This window comes from Rhineura floridana, chromosome 3, assembly GCF_030035675.1.
Source record: "Rhineura floridana isolate rRhiFlo1 chromosome 3, rRhiFlo1.hap2, whole genome shotgun sequence".
Taxonomy (NCBI): domain Eukaryota; kingdom Metazoa; phylum Chordata; class Lepidosauria; order Squamata; family Rhineuridae; genus Rhineura; species Rhineura floridana.
In genome coordinates this window covers 63882377-63896515 of record NC_084482.1, presented here as the reverse complement: position 1 = coordinate 63896515, position 14139 = coordinate 63882377, and the positions used below count along the sequence as shown (strand labels likewise).

General features: G+C 44.8%; 1 protein-coding gene across 2 annotated transcripts in view; it reads right to left on the bottom strand.

Annotated features, from left to right (window-relative positions):
* Positions 1-3599: 3599 nt before the first annotated feature.
* The window catches only part of MGAT5B (alpha-1,6-mannosylglycoprotein 6-beta-N-acetylglucosaminyltransferase B), a 284082-nt gene continuing 273542 nt past the window's right edge, over positions 3600-14139 (bottom strand). For both annotated transcript variants that reach the window (XM_061621826.1, XM_061621825.1), the window contains 3 exons: positions 9277-9351; positions 5667-5935; positions 3600-4084 (listed from right to left, as the gene is read on the bottom strand). In XM_061621826.1, the coding sequence (XP_061477810.1) occupies positions 3886-4084; positions 5667-5935; positions 9277-9351 (543 nt within the window). In that variant the 3' untranslated portion in view covers positions 3600-3885. The remainder of the gene's footprint in view (positions 4085-5666; positions 5936-9276; positions 9352-14139) is intronic.

Genomic DNA, 14139 nt, shown 5'->3' with positions numbered 1-14139 from the left:
TCTGTTTCTTGCCCTTTTAAGATTCAGTGATGGGAAAGGGTGATGTCATGTTGCCATAACAACCATTTCTCTCCCTGGCTCCCCATTTTGAGTTGCTGCCAGGGTGTAGGTAGGGCAATGCTCAGCTTGGATGCTCCCACATGTTTCCATTGCTATATGTTATGGAGCAGAGGAGAGGAACTCAATCTGAGATTGCTGGTTTTGGTAGCAATGCCACGTTCTTACTCGTGTCTGGTTTTGGCCCTGTTAGGAAACTGCCTCAGATCAAGGTAGATGCTGTGTCCATCTGTAGCTCAGTACTGACTGGCTACTGCTTGAAGGCAGAGGTCTTTCACACCACCCAAGATCCATTGAACTGGAAGGGCTGGAGACTGAAGCTGGGACCTTCTGTATGCATCTCACATGCTCTACTACTCAGATAAGGTCCCTCCCCTTAAATGCTCCCCTCTGTCCAGCAAATTCCCTGGCTCCTTAAATTCACTAGGCAGACTCTAGCCACTTTCAAGCACATCTCTAGAATATCAGGGTTAAAAAGGTGGTTGTTGTTATTAAATCTCAGGCTATGGCTTTTATATGCCCCTGTGAAATGGTAACTACTTTGAGCCCATGTGTTCTAGAAACGTTTATAAAAGTATGAATGGGATCATTTTGCCCCATTGTTTAGCAGGGGTGTAGTCATCCAGGGTTTCAAGGGGTCTTAGAACTCTTACTTCTTGGGGAGCCAGATCCAGCATTCTATGAGTCAATCAGCATGAATGAGGAGTGTGTTAGCCACCGAGAAGAACCTTCTAAAGCAGTATTCAAGTCTGGCCAGATTATTCTACAATCTTAGAAGGTTGTATAATCTTAGAAGCAGGCATGGCTGTGAGGAGGCATGGCTATGGCTATCATGAAGGGACCCTGCACTTCTGAATTTGCCAGTACACTACTGTTGTTTAGCCTTACCTAGAATATTGGTTAGTGTAAGATGAATGCGTCTGTCTAGATGGACTTGTATGTACCTCTTCCACGGTAAGTTCTGCAATGGTTTCCATAAACATACCTACTAATGCCTTTCTTAAGAGTTTCTGGATCTCTGAGGTGTATACAAGCTGCATGAGTGTAGACAGCATGTAATCCTGGAGTGCTGTATTTGAGCCCTATGGCCTATGAGTGGATGGCATTTTTATATTCCTAATTCCAGTAAAAATTCTCAGGCTGATGTGATCTTGATCAGGTGTGTCCCACATGACATTGGAATGTTTGACGATGGAGATGTCTCAGTTAAATACACTTCCCCTCCAGATACTTACCCTGTGAAATAGGTGTTTTGTAGAACCCACAAACATCTTAGATTTCAAATGTTCAAAAAGACTAGGGACCTCTGTTATATGGTGTGCCCACATCTGGAACACTGTTTGCCATTTCCTTCATTTTAAAAAGGCTATATTGACATTGCAAAAAGATGCAAACCAAAATTATCAAAGGGTTTGCGGAGCATCTCTTCCCTATGATAAAAGGTTAAATCATTTGGGCTTGTAAAGGGTGCAGTCTTGTACTTGAGTTATGGTTATAGCCGAGGGGCTTTAGAATTAGCTGGAAGCCCCATAAGAGATGTGAATGTGAGAGATGCTACCACCATGACAGGGATATGCCAGTAGACCATTCTGTGCTAAATGAGTGGTTCTGCTGGAGAAAATTGTTATGTGCCTTCAAGTCTATTATGACTTATGGTGACCCTAACTGGTATAGCACAATGGGGAGGAGAGTCTGGCTGGGAGTCCGGAGTCTGTGAGTTCAAATCCTGCTCATGTCTCTTGGGTGTCAAGGTCCAGCTAAAGATCACCCCCACAGTGAGTGGCTCAGGGGTTACATGCCCTGCCACCTGTGCAGCCGTGGGCAAACTGCAGAGTCCCAAGGAGCCCAGTTGCCCCCCAGCTGGCAGTTGGGGACAAGGAAGGGGCTGGCTTGTGCAGCTGTGGCAAGCTGAGCAGGCCCTAGCCAGCTGGGGAGGACTAGCCTCAGAGGGAGGCAATGGTAAACCCCCTCTGAATACCACTTACCATGAAATCCCTATTCATAGGGTCACCATAATTTAGGATCAACTTGAAGGCAGTCCATTTCCATTTTCCATGAATTAGCAACCTCCAATAGCATCTGTTATAAACCACCCTGTTCAGATCTTGTAAGCCAGTGGAATAGCTAAAGCAGAGCAGAGTCATGATCAGGCAGTCTACCACAGGTGAGGCACATACTTACACTGCATCCTAGATTTCTCCACACCATGATCATGCCTCTGTTGGTAGCAGAACTTTATTTCAGTCCCAGACCAAGCACAAGAAATGTCCCTCCCAAAGTCAATGGGAGGGGGGAATTAAAAAGAGTCCCCCTCCACATCGATGACCATCCTACTCCTCATTGCCATGACAGAGCATAGGATGTGGTATAATTCAGCACCCAGTCACAGCACCCTGCCACCAGATGATTGGTCTGGTCTGAGGCCTAGGTCACAGGTTTACTGACAACACACCACTATGGGCTGTTCTGTGTTCTGTGTGTTGCTTGTAGTGGCTTATGCACATCAGTGGCCCAGTTTGCATGTCATAGTAAATCACTGTTAATGGTTTACTGCAGGGGTGGGAGCCTGTGGCCTCCAGGTCTAATTAGGCTTGGCATGATTCCCAATTTGGCCATTGAGTCCATTTCCCAAAAATCACACCCACCTGCCCCACAGCTGACATCATATGTGACATCAGGTGCAGGGCAGGTGGAGATGCAACTGCTGATGAACAGTCAGGAACCTTAAAGTTCATTTCCAGTTGTTCCTTGACAAAGGAGGCTTGTTGTCACTGCCAGTTGGCTGACGACAGGTAGTCTGCTGGGATTGGCTGTCCTACAGAGTTCCCCACTGGGAACTTTATAGTGCAGCTGACACTACCAAAAGCAGGGCTAGAAGTTGCATCAGTCAGTGATTGGCACTGACTTCAAGCCTGCTGGGATAGGCTGCATTGTGCTATGGAGATTGAGAAACTGTAAACGCACTTACCAGGGCTGTTTCACTGCTCTCTGTGAGTACAAGGAGGAAACAAACAGTAGTCTATGGTTTAGCATTGTGTCTGAATCAGGGAACCTGATTTGTTTTGGTCCAAAACCCCCACCATGTTCAATAAACTAAAAATCATGGTTTCTTTCTTTCCGGTGCCAGTGTGAACAAGGAGAGCAGGTGCGACTGGCTCATGCACAGTAAGCCATGGTTTATAGTTTATCATGACATGCAAATGCAGCTCTATATAAGGCAGGTTCTTATATTTTTCAACCTTTCAGCAGTCACCACAGTCTTTTATTGAATACAACAACGCCTCTCTGTTTGGCAATGCTGCAAACATTTCTACAGTGTCTATGCTTGCATCCCTCTGCAAGCATTTCAACACCTCTCATCTTTTTCATTCCCTTCTGAAAAGATTCTTTTTCCAAAGAAGGCAGCCTAGTATTTTGAAACAGAACAAATTCCTCACACACCATTTGTTGGTTTTCCTGCTTTAATTTCAACTTACCATTTCCCCAATAAAAAATAAATAAATCAAAATGTTTAAGGAGGATGAAATCCTAAAGAGGTGCCTTGTCGTCCTCCAGAAAGATTTTCAGTGAGGCCTTTCTAAGCCCCCTCAAGGTCTCCTGTGTTCTTGGATGTGACAGGAGACATGCCTTAAGAAGTATTGTTGAAAAAGGATCATTCACCCTTGACTGGGAGACAAAACAACCAATGAAATCTCATTGACATCCATTTTCACAAGTCTCCAAGAAGATGTTCCCATTTGGAAACTTCTTGTGTATTGCAGAAGCTTTTATGAAAAAAAAAGTTACTGGTTGCATGTGGTATGTTACAACACACATGACCTGATACAATCACAAACAGTCCCCACACAATGCCACTTGTCCCTTCTGATAATTGCGGCATGGGCAGAGGCGCTGGTACTTGGCATTGCATCCTGCACAGCTGAATAAGAGAGGTTCCTTCTGGAGGTAGCACTCCTGGACATTTTCAGCCACAGCTGGGTACAGGTGATTCATCTCTGACTCTGTGCTATCACAGGCAATGTTGAGCCTTGGAAAGAAAGAAAGAAAGAAAGAAAGAAAGAAAGAAAGAAAGAAAGAAAGAAAGAAAGAAAGAAAGAAAGAAAGAAAGAAAGAAAGAAAGAAAGAAAGAAAGAAAGAAAGAAAGAAAGAAAGAAAGGTATTTTCAAAGACCTATTTTAATTTTGGGATTCTCACTTTTCTTTTTTAGGCGTATACTTAGGGCCCAACTGCATATTTTGTGGAAGATCCATGATTGCATTTCCAGATGTTTTTGTTTTCCATGTGAGATGCATGTGAGGTGAGGCATTGTCATTGTGCCAGCCTCTGGCTATGGCAGCATTGCCACCTGGTGGGATTAGGATGGGGCAGGGCTGTGCTGGCTGTGGCTGATGGGAGTTGTAGTCCAAAATGTCTGGATGGCATCTGGTTGGACGAGTCTGCTGTAGATGTGCCTCTTCTCAAGCAATCCTAGTGAAAGAAGTCTAGGACTTGCCATAGGCGAGGCTGTGCCCTTTCCTTTTCCTGCTGCTCAGTAAACTGCCTGGCATCTCTTTAATAAACTCTGATTTGAACTAGTGATTCTGAACCAGCAATTTCTCCAAAACAGCTGGATTTTAAGGAGCTAAAGAAGCTTAGCAAGTAGAATCTGAGCTCTGGCTTTAATTTATCATATAAAAATGTCACTCGGACTCAAATTGCCTGCTTGACCACCGTGACAGAAATGATAATGCACCCATTTTAATTGTCCAGAGCTATGTATGGAGCCGGGTGGCAGATTTACGTTCTATTAAAATGTCAGTGCCTGTGTGTTCCAAATGTATGCTTACACACAGAGGAATAAAAGAGGAAGGAGGAAGACAAGAGAACTACGGCGTCTAGAAAATCCAGCACCTTTGCAGCTACAGAAAGCCATTCTCACACACAATACAACTGAAAACTCTGCCCAAATATTTTTAGACTGGCATGTTGTGTGCAAAGGGCATTGCACAAATGTCAGAGAGGCATCTATGAAAAGATTAACTCTTTCAGCAAGAATGTAAGAAGTAGCAATGAAGGTCTATAACCATTCTCAGAGCTTTGGGAGAGGTTTAAATGGGCCAGGGGACCAAATGGGTCTTTTAATTAAGGAGTGGTGCTTAGACTGACTTTTGTGTGGTGGAATATTACTCTTTCTTGGGGTTGTCAGCCAGTCTTGACAAAGCTTCAGTTGAAAGTCAACATTTTTCAAATGCACTGTTCCTCCAAAACATCAGCTTCCCACGAAACAAAGCCTGGTTGTAAAATTCAGATTTAAGAGCTGAAATGTGAATTTTGCAAGCAAATATCAAGTGTTTGTGAAGAGCTCAGCATTCCTCCAACTTGAGCTTGTCAGTAAAATTGCATTCATGGCACAAAAGCATTGGTTTCTAATACTGTCTTGCCTAAATGCTAAAACTCAACTTCAGTTCAGACGCAAATCAAAATGTGGACTTCACAGTTTTACCCCACAGCTTCGTAAAACAAAGTGCCTGGGTTGATATTTGGCACTGTTTGTGTGCTACATAAAGGGGGGGGGGAGAGAGAAGAGTTCACAGAGGGAACAAGGAAAAAACAGGAGAGACAGGACTTACTGTTGAAACACCTCTTTCTTGTTGATGAACTTGAAAAACTCTGGCTCACAGACCAAATCATGCTGCTGACAAGTACTGGTGCAGGCCTGCCCAGCATCTGATATCCACACCTGTAGGGAGTTGACTGGAGGCCAGGCTGGGGGGCTACTGCTGAAATTGTGAGGCCACACTAGGAACGTTGAATTGGACTGCAGGCTGAACAGGCTTTCAGAGTTTTGCATAGTGTGGTCATTCGACTTATCTGGCAGAGCAGCAGTGGCACAAAAATCCTATCGGAGGAAAAAAGTGATGGATTTTTATACTGACATTTTCAAAAGGCATGAACAGTTGCAATGCTGTTTGTGTCGATGCAGAAGTCAGTCCCATTGAGTTCAGTGGGAGGGATCTTACTCCAAGGTAACTGCAGCCTTACAGAGCAATCCTATGTATGTTTACCTAGAAGTAAGCCCTGCTAGGTTCCCTAGAATTCCATGCTAGGAATCATTAGAGAAGGAACTGAAAACAAAACTGTAAACACAGTGCCTTGGAAAAGTATTCAGACCCCTGACCAATGCTCTCATCTTACTGAATTACAAATGGTACATTGTAATTTCGTTCTGTATGATATTTTATTCTGGAACACTGAAACTCAAAATCAATTATTGTAAAGTGACATTGGTTTTATGTTGGGAAATGTTTGTAAGAAACATAAAAAACTGAAACATGTTGCTTGCATAAGTATTCAAACCCCCCACATTAATATTTGGTAGAGCCACTTTTTGCTGCAATAACAGCTTTAAGTCTTTTGAGGTGGTATGTACCAGCTTTGCACACAGTGTCAGAGGGATTTTGGTCCATTCTTCTTGGCAGATTCGCAACAGGTTGTTCAGGTTGGCTTGTGGAATGCAATGGGACTGAGATCAGGACTTTGACTGGGCCACTATAGGACATTCACCTTTTTGTTCTTGAGCAACTCCAAAGTTGCTTTGGCCTTGTGCTTGGGATCATTGTCCTCCAGAAAAGTGCATTTCCTTCCAATCTTGCAGTATTTCCCTGTATTTTGCTCCATCCATTTTTCCTTCAATTTGAACAAGATGACCAGTCCTGCTGATGAGAAGCATCCCCACAGCATGATGCTGCCACCATACTTCACTGTAGGGATGGTGTGTCTTGAGGAATGGGCAGTGTTAGGTTTGTACCACACATAGCGCTTTGAGTTTTGGCCAAAAAGCTCTATCTCGGTCTTACCTGACCACAAAACCTTTTCCCACATCACAGCTGGGGCACTCTCATGTTTTCTGGCAAACTCCAGACGTGCTTTCAGATGGTACTTTTTTTAACGGCTTCTTTCTTGCCAGCCTCCCATACAGGCCAGTGTTATGCAGAGCTCTTGATATGGTTGACTGGTGCACCATTACTTCACTCCCAGCCACTGAACTCCGTAGCTCCTTCAAAGTGATTATTGGCCTCTCTGTGACTTCTCTCACAAAAGTCTCCTTCTTGTTCGAGCCCTGAGTTTTGAGGGATGGCCTTTTCTTGGCAGTGCCTGGGTGGTGTGATGCAGCTTCCATTTCCTGATTATTGATCCAACTGTACTCACTGGGATATCCAAACACTTGGATATTATTTTGTACCCTTTCCCTAATCTATGCATTTGTATTACGTTATCTCTCACGTCTGTGGAATGCTCTTTGGTCTTCATTTGCCTTCAGATCCACAGCCTGACCAATGATCCTTCAACAGTGGGGTTTTTCTCCTGGCAATGTGACAACAACTTTAATGGTTCACAGGTGGAGGCCAATGGTGAGGTAACTGTGTCCTCGATAGGGCAATTTCTTTTACCTGTGTAAACTGGGAGCTTCCACAGCACAGGGGTTGAATACTTATGCAAGCAACAGGTTTCAGTTTTTTATGTTTCTTACAAACATTTCCCAACATAAAACCAATGTCACCTTACAGTAATTGATTTTGAGTTTCAGTGTTTCAAAATAGAATGTACAGAATGAAATTACAATGTACGAATTGTCATTCAGTAATATGTGAGCATTGGTCAGGCATCTGATTACTTTTGCAAGGCGCTATATCATAATGCCATTATACAAATCTATGATGCAATCACACTTGGAATACTATGTACAGTTCTGGTCACCTCACCTCAAAAAAGATATTGTAGAGCTGGAAAAGGTTCAGAAAAGGGCAACCAAGATGATCAAGGGGTGGAGCAACTCCCCTATGAGGAAAGGATACAGCATGCCTTTAAATGTCAGTTGCTGGGAATCCCAAGTGGGGAGAGTGCTGTTGCACTCAGGTCCTGCTTGTGGGCTTCTCACAGGCATCTGGTTGGCCACTGTGAGAACAGGACATTCCTTGTTGAGAAGGAGTACCAGGGAGGGGTTTGTGCAGTTCCACTTACCCTTGTGCGAGTGTCTTCATTGGGAGATAGTAGCCTGGGTGACAGCCCAATTGCTGTACATCTGTTTGATTGATGGGGAGCTGTCTGTATTGCTATTTATACAGTTCTGTCAGTGAATGGCTTCATTTTCTCTATGGTGTTTTTGCAGTACATTTTTCTTGAGTGGAAGGAGTGACTGGTGACATTGGTTGGTGATTGAGTGGGAGATACTGGAGTGATTGGGTGGATGGTGTGCTTGTGTGTACTTATGAATGTGTGTGAGGTGTGGGAGTAGAATGGGATAAGTGACATTGAATGAGTAGTCAGTATTGCATGATTTCTGTAGATGTAAGGCAGCATTAGGGTGCAATGTGACCCTGGGGAGCTACTGCCAGTTAGAGCAGACTATTCTGGACTAGCTGGTCTAATGAACTCATTCAGAATGAGGCAGCTTCATAGATACACACATTTTATATAAAAAACAGAGGTATATGTGCTCAGAAACCCAAGTGTTTCCATGGTGTAAACATGGGAGAAGGGGAGAAGAGGGGTTGTATTCATTGTAGAGCTAAGGCAAATGTTCTGTCAGTGCAGGAGTTTCACCTTGTGCAATGGAAAGTTCTCCCCATTTCTTCCCCTCACGCACCCCGTAAATCTGTTCTGGGTTTCCCCCCAACCCTCTAGAGCAGATTTGGGGCTGGCACAGGGCATGCACAGGGGAAGGAGATGTGGGGAAACTCCTGATATGCTGTCAGTAATCCTCACACCATGCAATTATTTAATCGACTACCACCTGAGATGTTCAGAGTCTGCTGTCCATCGGCAGAAGTGCTGGACCACACTTTTAGTTTCTATTTCGACAATAATGAAAAATGTACCCAGGGTTATCAATGGAGCTACAAACTGATTTGCTCAAAGATACCAAAGCATATCAGTTTGTCAGTGAACAAATCACACATAATAAATGTTGAAAATAGTAACGGTCAGCCCAGAAGTAGATGAAACTCATGCTTCTGGAAGAATAAAGCTCAGAAATAAATATCCCTATTTCAGAAGAGACTTCCCTCCAATTGTTACTGCCTTCCCACTCCCCTACTCCCAGGCATAACTTTCTAGACACCAATAACCAATAACACCAAAGTGGGTGATTATTGTGTCATTACCACCTGTAGGGCAGGAAATCACTTGCCTCCTAGATTGAGTAAGAAAGAATGGCAGAATAAGATGCAAATCAACTACCTGGTACTGAATGTAGGCATGAATCCGCTCCAGCATCCCTTCAGATGTGTATTCATAGGGCAGGTAAGGATCAACCTGGAGGAAAGGAAAAACAAGGCACAAGCATGAATTAGTAGGAGAAGATTGCCACCTCCACTTTCTCTCAAGGAGATACAAGAAATGCACCATTCTGTAATTGGGGTGCCAACGTTTTGCATTTGGGGGGGGAAGGCAAATTTGCAAATAAGCACATTTCATTACATGTTTTTAATGTGCAGTCTTTCTTGACCTTTGCAGAATTTGGAATTATTGGTAAAGATCCGAGATCACAGAAAGATGATGGATGGAGAGATGGATGGGTGGACCAAGCAAGACATTATTATGTATGGGGCTCAGATGCTAGAAGGAGGGAAAATGTGCAATGAACAAACATTTCACCTCCAGAGCATGGGAATCTCCATTCAGATCTTACATGCACAGCGTGGGAATCTCCATTCAGATCTTATGTGCATTTTTTTCTCCAAAGCTAGAAATCTAGTGGAGAGATTGTCAGTAATCTGACAAAGTAACCGGGTTTTTTAATCCCAGAAACCCAGAACCCTAGACTTTGCAATCAGACATGGTCATCTGCCATAAGGCATTGCAGATAAGAATGCAAAGAGTCTTCAGATCACACCAACAGAAATTTATTCACCTCTCCAGCATTTTTGGTGTAAAGCTGTTGAAACATGCTAGACTGTTGGCATGTTTGGCTGGGTCTGCCTTTGTGCATATGACTTGGCTTCAAGCTTGCTCCTCAGTGAAGCTTTCCTTGGGAACAAGCCTCTCCTCCTCAGGAATGCTGGCAAGCATCCTGTTGGAGCTGACAGAAACACTCACAACAGGCAATGCCAGCAGATGCCTGCATCCATCTGCTACCAGGAGACAGGTGGACGAAGCCTCGTGTTGAAAAGGAAGAGACCCAACAACAGACGGACTCACCAGGACAAGTGGCTCCTAATGAGCTTCCGCTTTCCCTTTTGCCTTTTTTAAAAAAGAAAAGAGGGTCAAATCCAGTTAAAAATATGCCAATTAAGAATCAAAATAAATTTCAGTGATTAAAAGCATATGGCATCTTCACTATTTCTAGCAAAAGATCCTTGTATGCTCTAGCTAGGCCTGTTCTTCTGAAGTGCAGAGATCTACCTTCAAAACCCTCAGCACTAGGGAGATTGATTTTTAAGCAGCTTATCAGTGACTGATGGCAACAGGATATATTTTCTCTGAACTGAAATTGTCTTTGATCTTGCATTTTTGTTACACTCTTCCACCTATTGTCCCCCCCCCCATTTTAAACTTAGAATGTAAACACAGGGCACGGCCACATCAGGCTTTTCTGAGAGTTGATTTGATCCCAACAAACTGCCTAACAACAGCATAGATTTTCACATTGATTCTTGACAGCCTACAGCATAGATGGGCTGTAACCCTAAACACATTGGCCTGCAAGTGAGGCCTGTTGAGTACAGTAGGGCTTGCTTCTGAATAAACTTTCAAAGGTTCTGACTGCAGGGGGATGCATGGCAGTCAGCACAATCTACAATGAGAAATGATATGCAGAACCCCCAGTACTCAAATTACATTGGGGCCGGATAGGGCCCAGTTCCCCAACCTACTGTGGCAGCCCTCTCCTGGTACTGTTTTTAGAAGGCTATGGGGAGCCAATAAATTGATTTAAATTGGGGATGGGGGGAAGAAGTCAGAGGCGCAGCCTGTCTGTTACATTAAAGGGGCCCTACCTTTTCTTGCATAATTGGGCAATAGGAGCAGCATTTCCTGTAGATTTTAGCTGAATATCAGCAGCAGGGCTGGTCCTGGGTTTAGGCAGCGTGAGGCAATGGTCTCAGGCGGCAGATGCTGGGGGAAGGGCAGTAGCAGCAGCAGCCCTTCCTACCATTCTTCTGGAGCCCCCTAGCCATTCCTTTCTATAGAGATCAAAGTCACGTGTGCCACAGGCCTGTCATTCACTCCCTAAACTATCCTGCTGCCTTCAGGTGTGCTGCAGGACGATGTCCCATTGCCAGTGCTGAAGTCAAATTCAACTGCCAACTCACCTGGCTTCTGTATGTGGAATGGTGAGGAGACGCCACCTTTCCCTTTCCCTCAGGCAGCAAAATGACTTGGGCTGACCCTGATAGCATAAAAGGTTACTCCTGCCCTGGAAACTGAACAAAGCCCACCCCATGCCCGCCCCACAGGGGGAAAAAAAAGACAAAGAAAGTGAACAGTCATCTTCTAGTTTTACAGGCAATATTTCATCTCTCCGTCCATCTTATTTCCCCCCCCCCGCCAATCCCTGAAGAAGGGAGGAAAAGCCCTAGGGAGATTCACTGGATATTTTACATTTTGAGCTTAAGCTTTATTGCACCAGAAAATCTAAGCTGCATGTAATATGGGCCTCGCCGCTGAGAAAGATTAGCATTTAAATGGTGGATATGATTAGTTACCAAATCCAGCAGGACTATGGAGAGAACATTGGAACACGGGGGGGGGGGTGTAGATGGGGAGAGCAACCAAGCGAGCGAGCAACTCTAGATGTCAAGGCAACTAAGGAACACACAGAGAGCATCCAGTACACATCTGCATAGAAGCCCATTGTATCCAACCTCCTGTGCAGCAGTTGCTGGCTTCCTGCATACTTCCAACAATGAATGTGCTAAATACTGTGGACACTTTAACCAGCCTTGCTGCTTATTATTTATTTATTTATTTATTGCATACAAGCTCTCAGGGCGGTGTACACAAGATAAAACCACAATTAAAATACGAACAAGTGTAGATTATAAAACATATTTAAGAACAGAATTATAATACAAAATTAAAATAAAAATTACAATTACAATTAAGTTTAAAATTAAAATTAAATTTAAGCTTAAAATGCCTGGGCAAAGAGGTAGGTTTTTACCTGGCACCGAAAAGATAACAAAGAAGGCGCCAGGCGTATCTCATCTGGGAGGGCATTCTATAATTCGGGGGCCACCACCGAAAAGGCCCTAGATCTAGTTGCTGTTCTCCAGGCCTCCCTATAAGTTGGGACCTGGAGAAGGGCCTTAGATGTCGAGCGCAGTGAACGGGTAGGTACATAGCGAGAGAGGCGTTCCATCAGATATTGCGGTCCGATGCCGTTAAGGGCTTTATAGGTAAGAACCAACACTTTGAATCTGGCCCGGAAACATATTGGTAGCCAGTGCAGTTGGGCCAGAATAGGTGTTATATGGTCGAATTTATTCGTCCCAGTAAGAACTCTGGCCGCAGCATTCTGCACTAGCTGAAGTTTCCGAATCATCTTCAAAGGTAACCCTACGTAGAGTGCATTACAGTAATCCAATCTAGAGGTTACCACAGCGTGAATAACTGAGGCGAGGTTTTCCCTGTCCAGATAGGGTCGTAGTTGGGCTACCAGCCGAAGCTGGTAGAACGCATTCCGTGCCACCGAGGCTACTTGAGCCTCAAGTGACAGGAGCGGATCTAATAACACCCCCAAACTACGTACCTGCTCCTTTAGGGGGAGGGGGAGTGTAACCCCATCCAGGGCAGGTCTAACATCAACCAACTGGGCAGAGTGCCCCCCCACCAACAGCATCTCAGTCTTGTCAGGATTGAGTTTCAGTTTATTAGCTCTCATCCAGTCCATTATCGCGGCCAGGCAGCGGTTCAGTACATTGACAGCCTCACCTGAGGAAGATGAAAAGGAGAAGTAGAGTTGCGTATCATCAGCATATTGCTGAAAACGCACTCCAAAACTCCTGATGACCTCACCCAGCGGCTTCATATAGATATTAAAGAGCATGGGGGACAGAACTGAACCCTGTGGGACCCCATATTGGAGTACCCAGGGACTCGAGTAGTGCTCCCCAAGCATCACCTTCTGGAGACGACTCCCAAGATAGGAACGCAGCCACTGCCAAGCAGTGCCTCCAATTCCTAAATCCGTGAGTCGATCCAGAAGGATACCATGGTCGATGGTATCAAAAGCTGCCGAGAGATCAAGGAGAACCAACAGAGTTACACTCCCTCTGTCTTTCTCCCGACAGAGGTCATCATACAGGGCGACCAAGGCCGTTTCTGTATCAAACCCCGGCTGAAAGCCCGATTGAAATGGATCCAGATAATCAGTTTCATCCAAGAGAGCCTGGAGTTGGTGAGTGACCACGCACTCTAGAACCTTGCCCAGAAATGGAACATTTGCTACCGGTCTATAGTTGTTGAAATTATCGGGGTCCAAGGAGGGCTTTTTTAGAAGCGGTCTCACCACCACCTGTTTCAGGCAGAGTGGGACCACTCCCTCTCGTAGAAAGGCATTAATCACCTCCTTGGCCCAACCGGCTGTTCCATTCCTGCTAGCTTTTATTAGCCATGAGGGGCAAGGATTCAGAGCAGAAGTGGTCGCCCGCACCTGTCCAAGCACCTTGTCCACATCCTCGAGCTGTACCAACTGAAACTCATCCAATAAAACCGGACAGGACTGTGTTCTGGACACCTCATTAGGTTCGACTGCTACAATATTGGAGTCAAGGTCCCGGCGGATGTTCGTGATCTTATCTTGGAAGTGCCTCGCGAACTTATTACAGCGGGCTATTGATGGTTGTATTGCATCCGGAGGACCAGAGTGTAGAAGTCCCTGGACAACTTTATAAAGTTCCGCTGGGCGGTTACAAGATGACTGAATGGAGGCAGCAAAGTACTGCTTCTTCGCTGCCCTCACCGCCTTCACATAACGTTTGGAAGAGGCCTTCACAAGTGCATAATTACAGCCGTCAGGAGTTCGCCTCCATTTGCACTCAAGCCGTCTCCTTTCTTGCTTCATCACTCTTAGCTCCGAGGTAAACCAAGGAGCCAATTGAG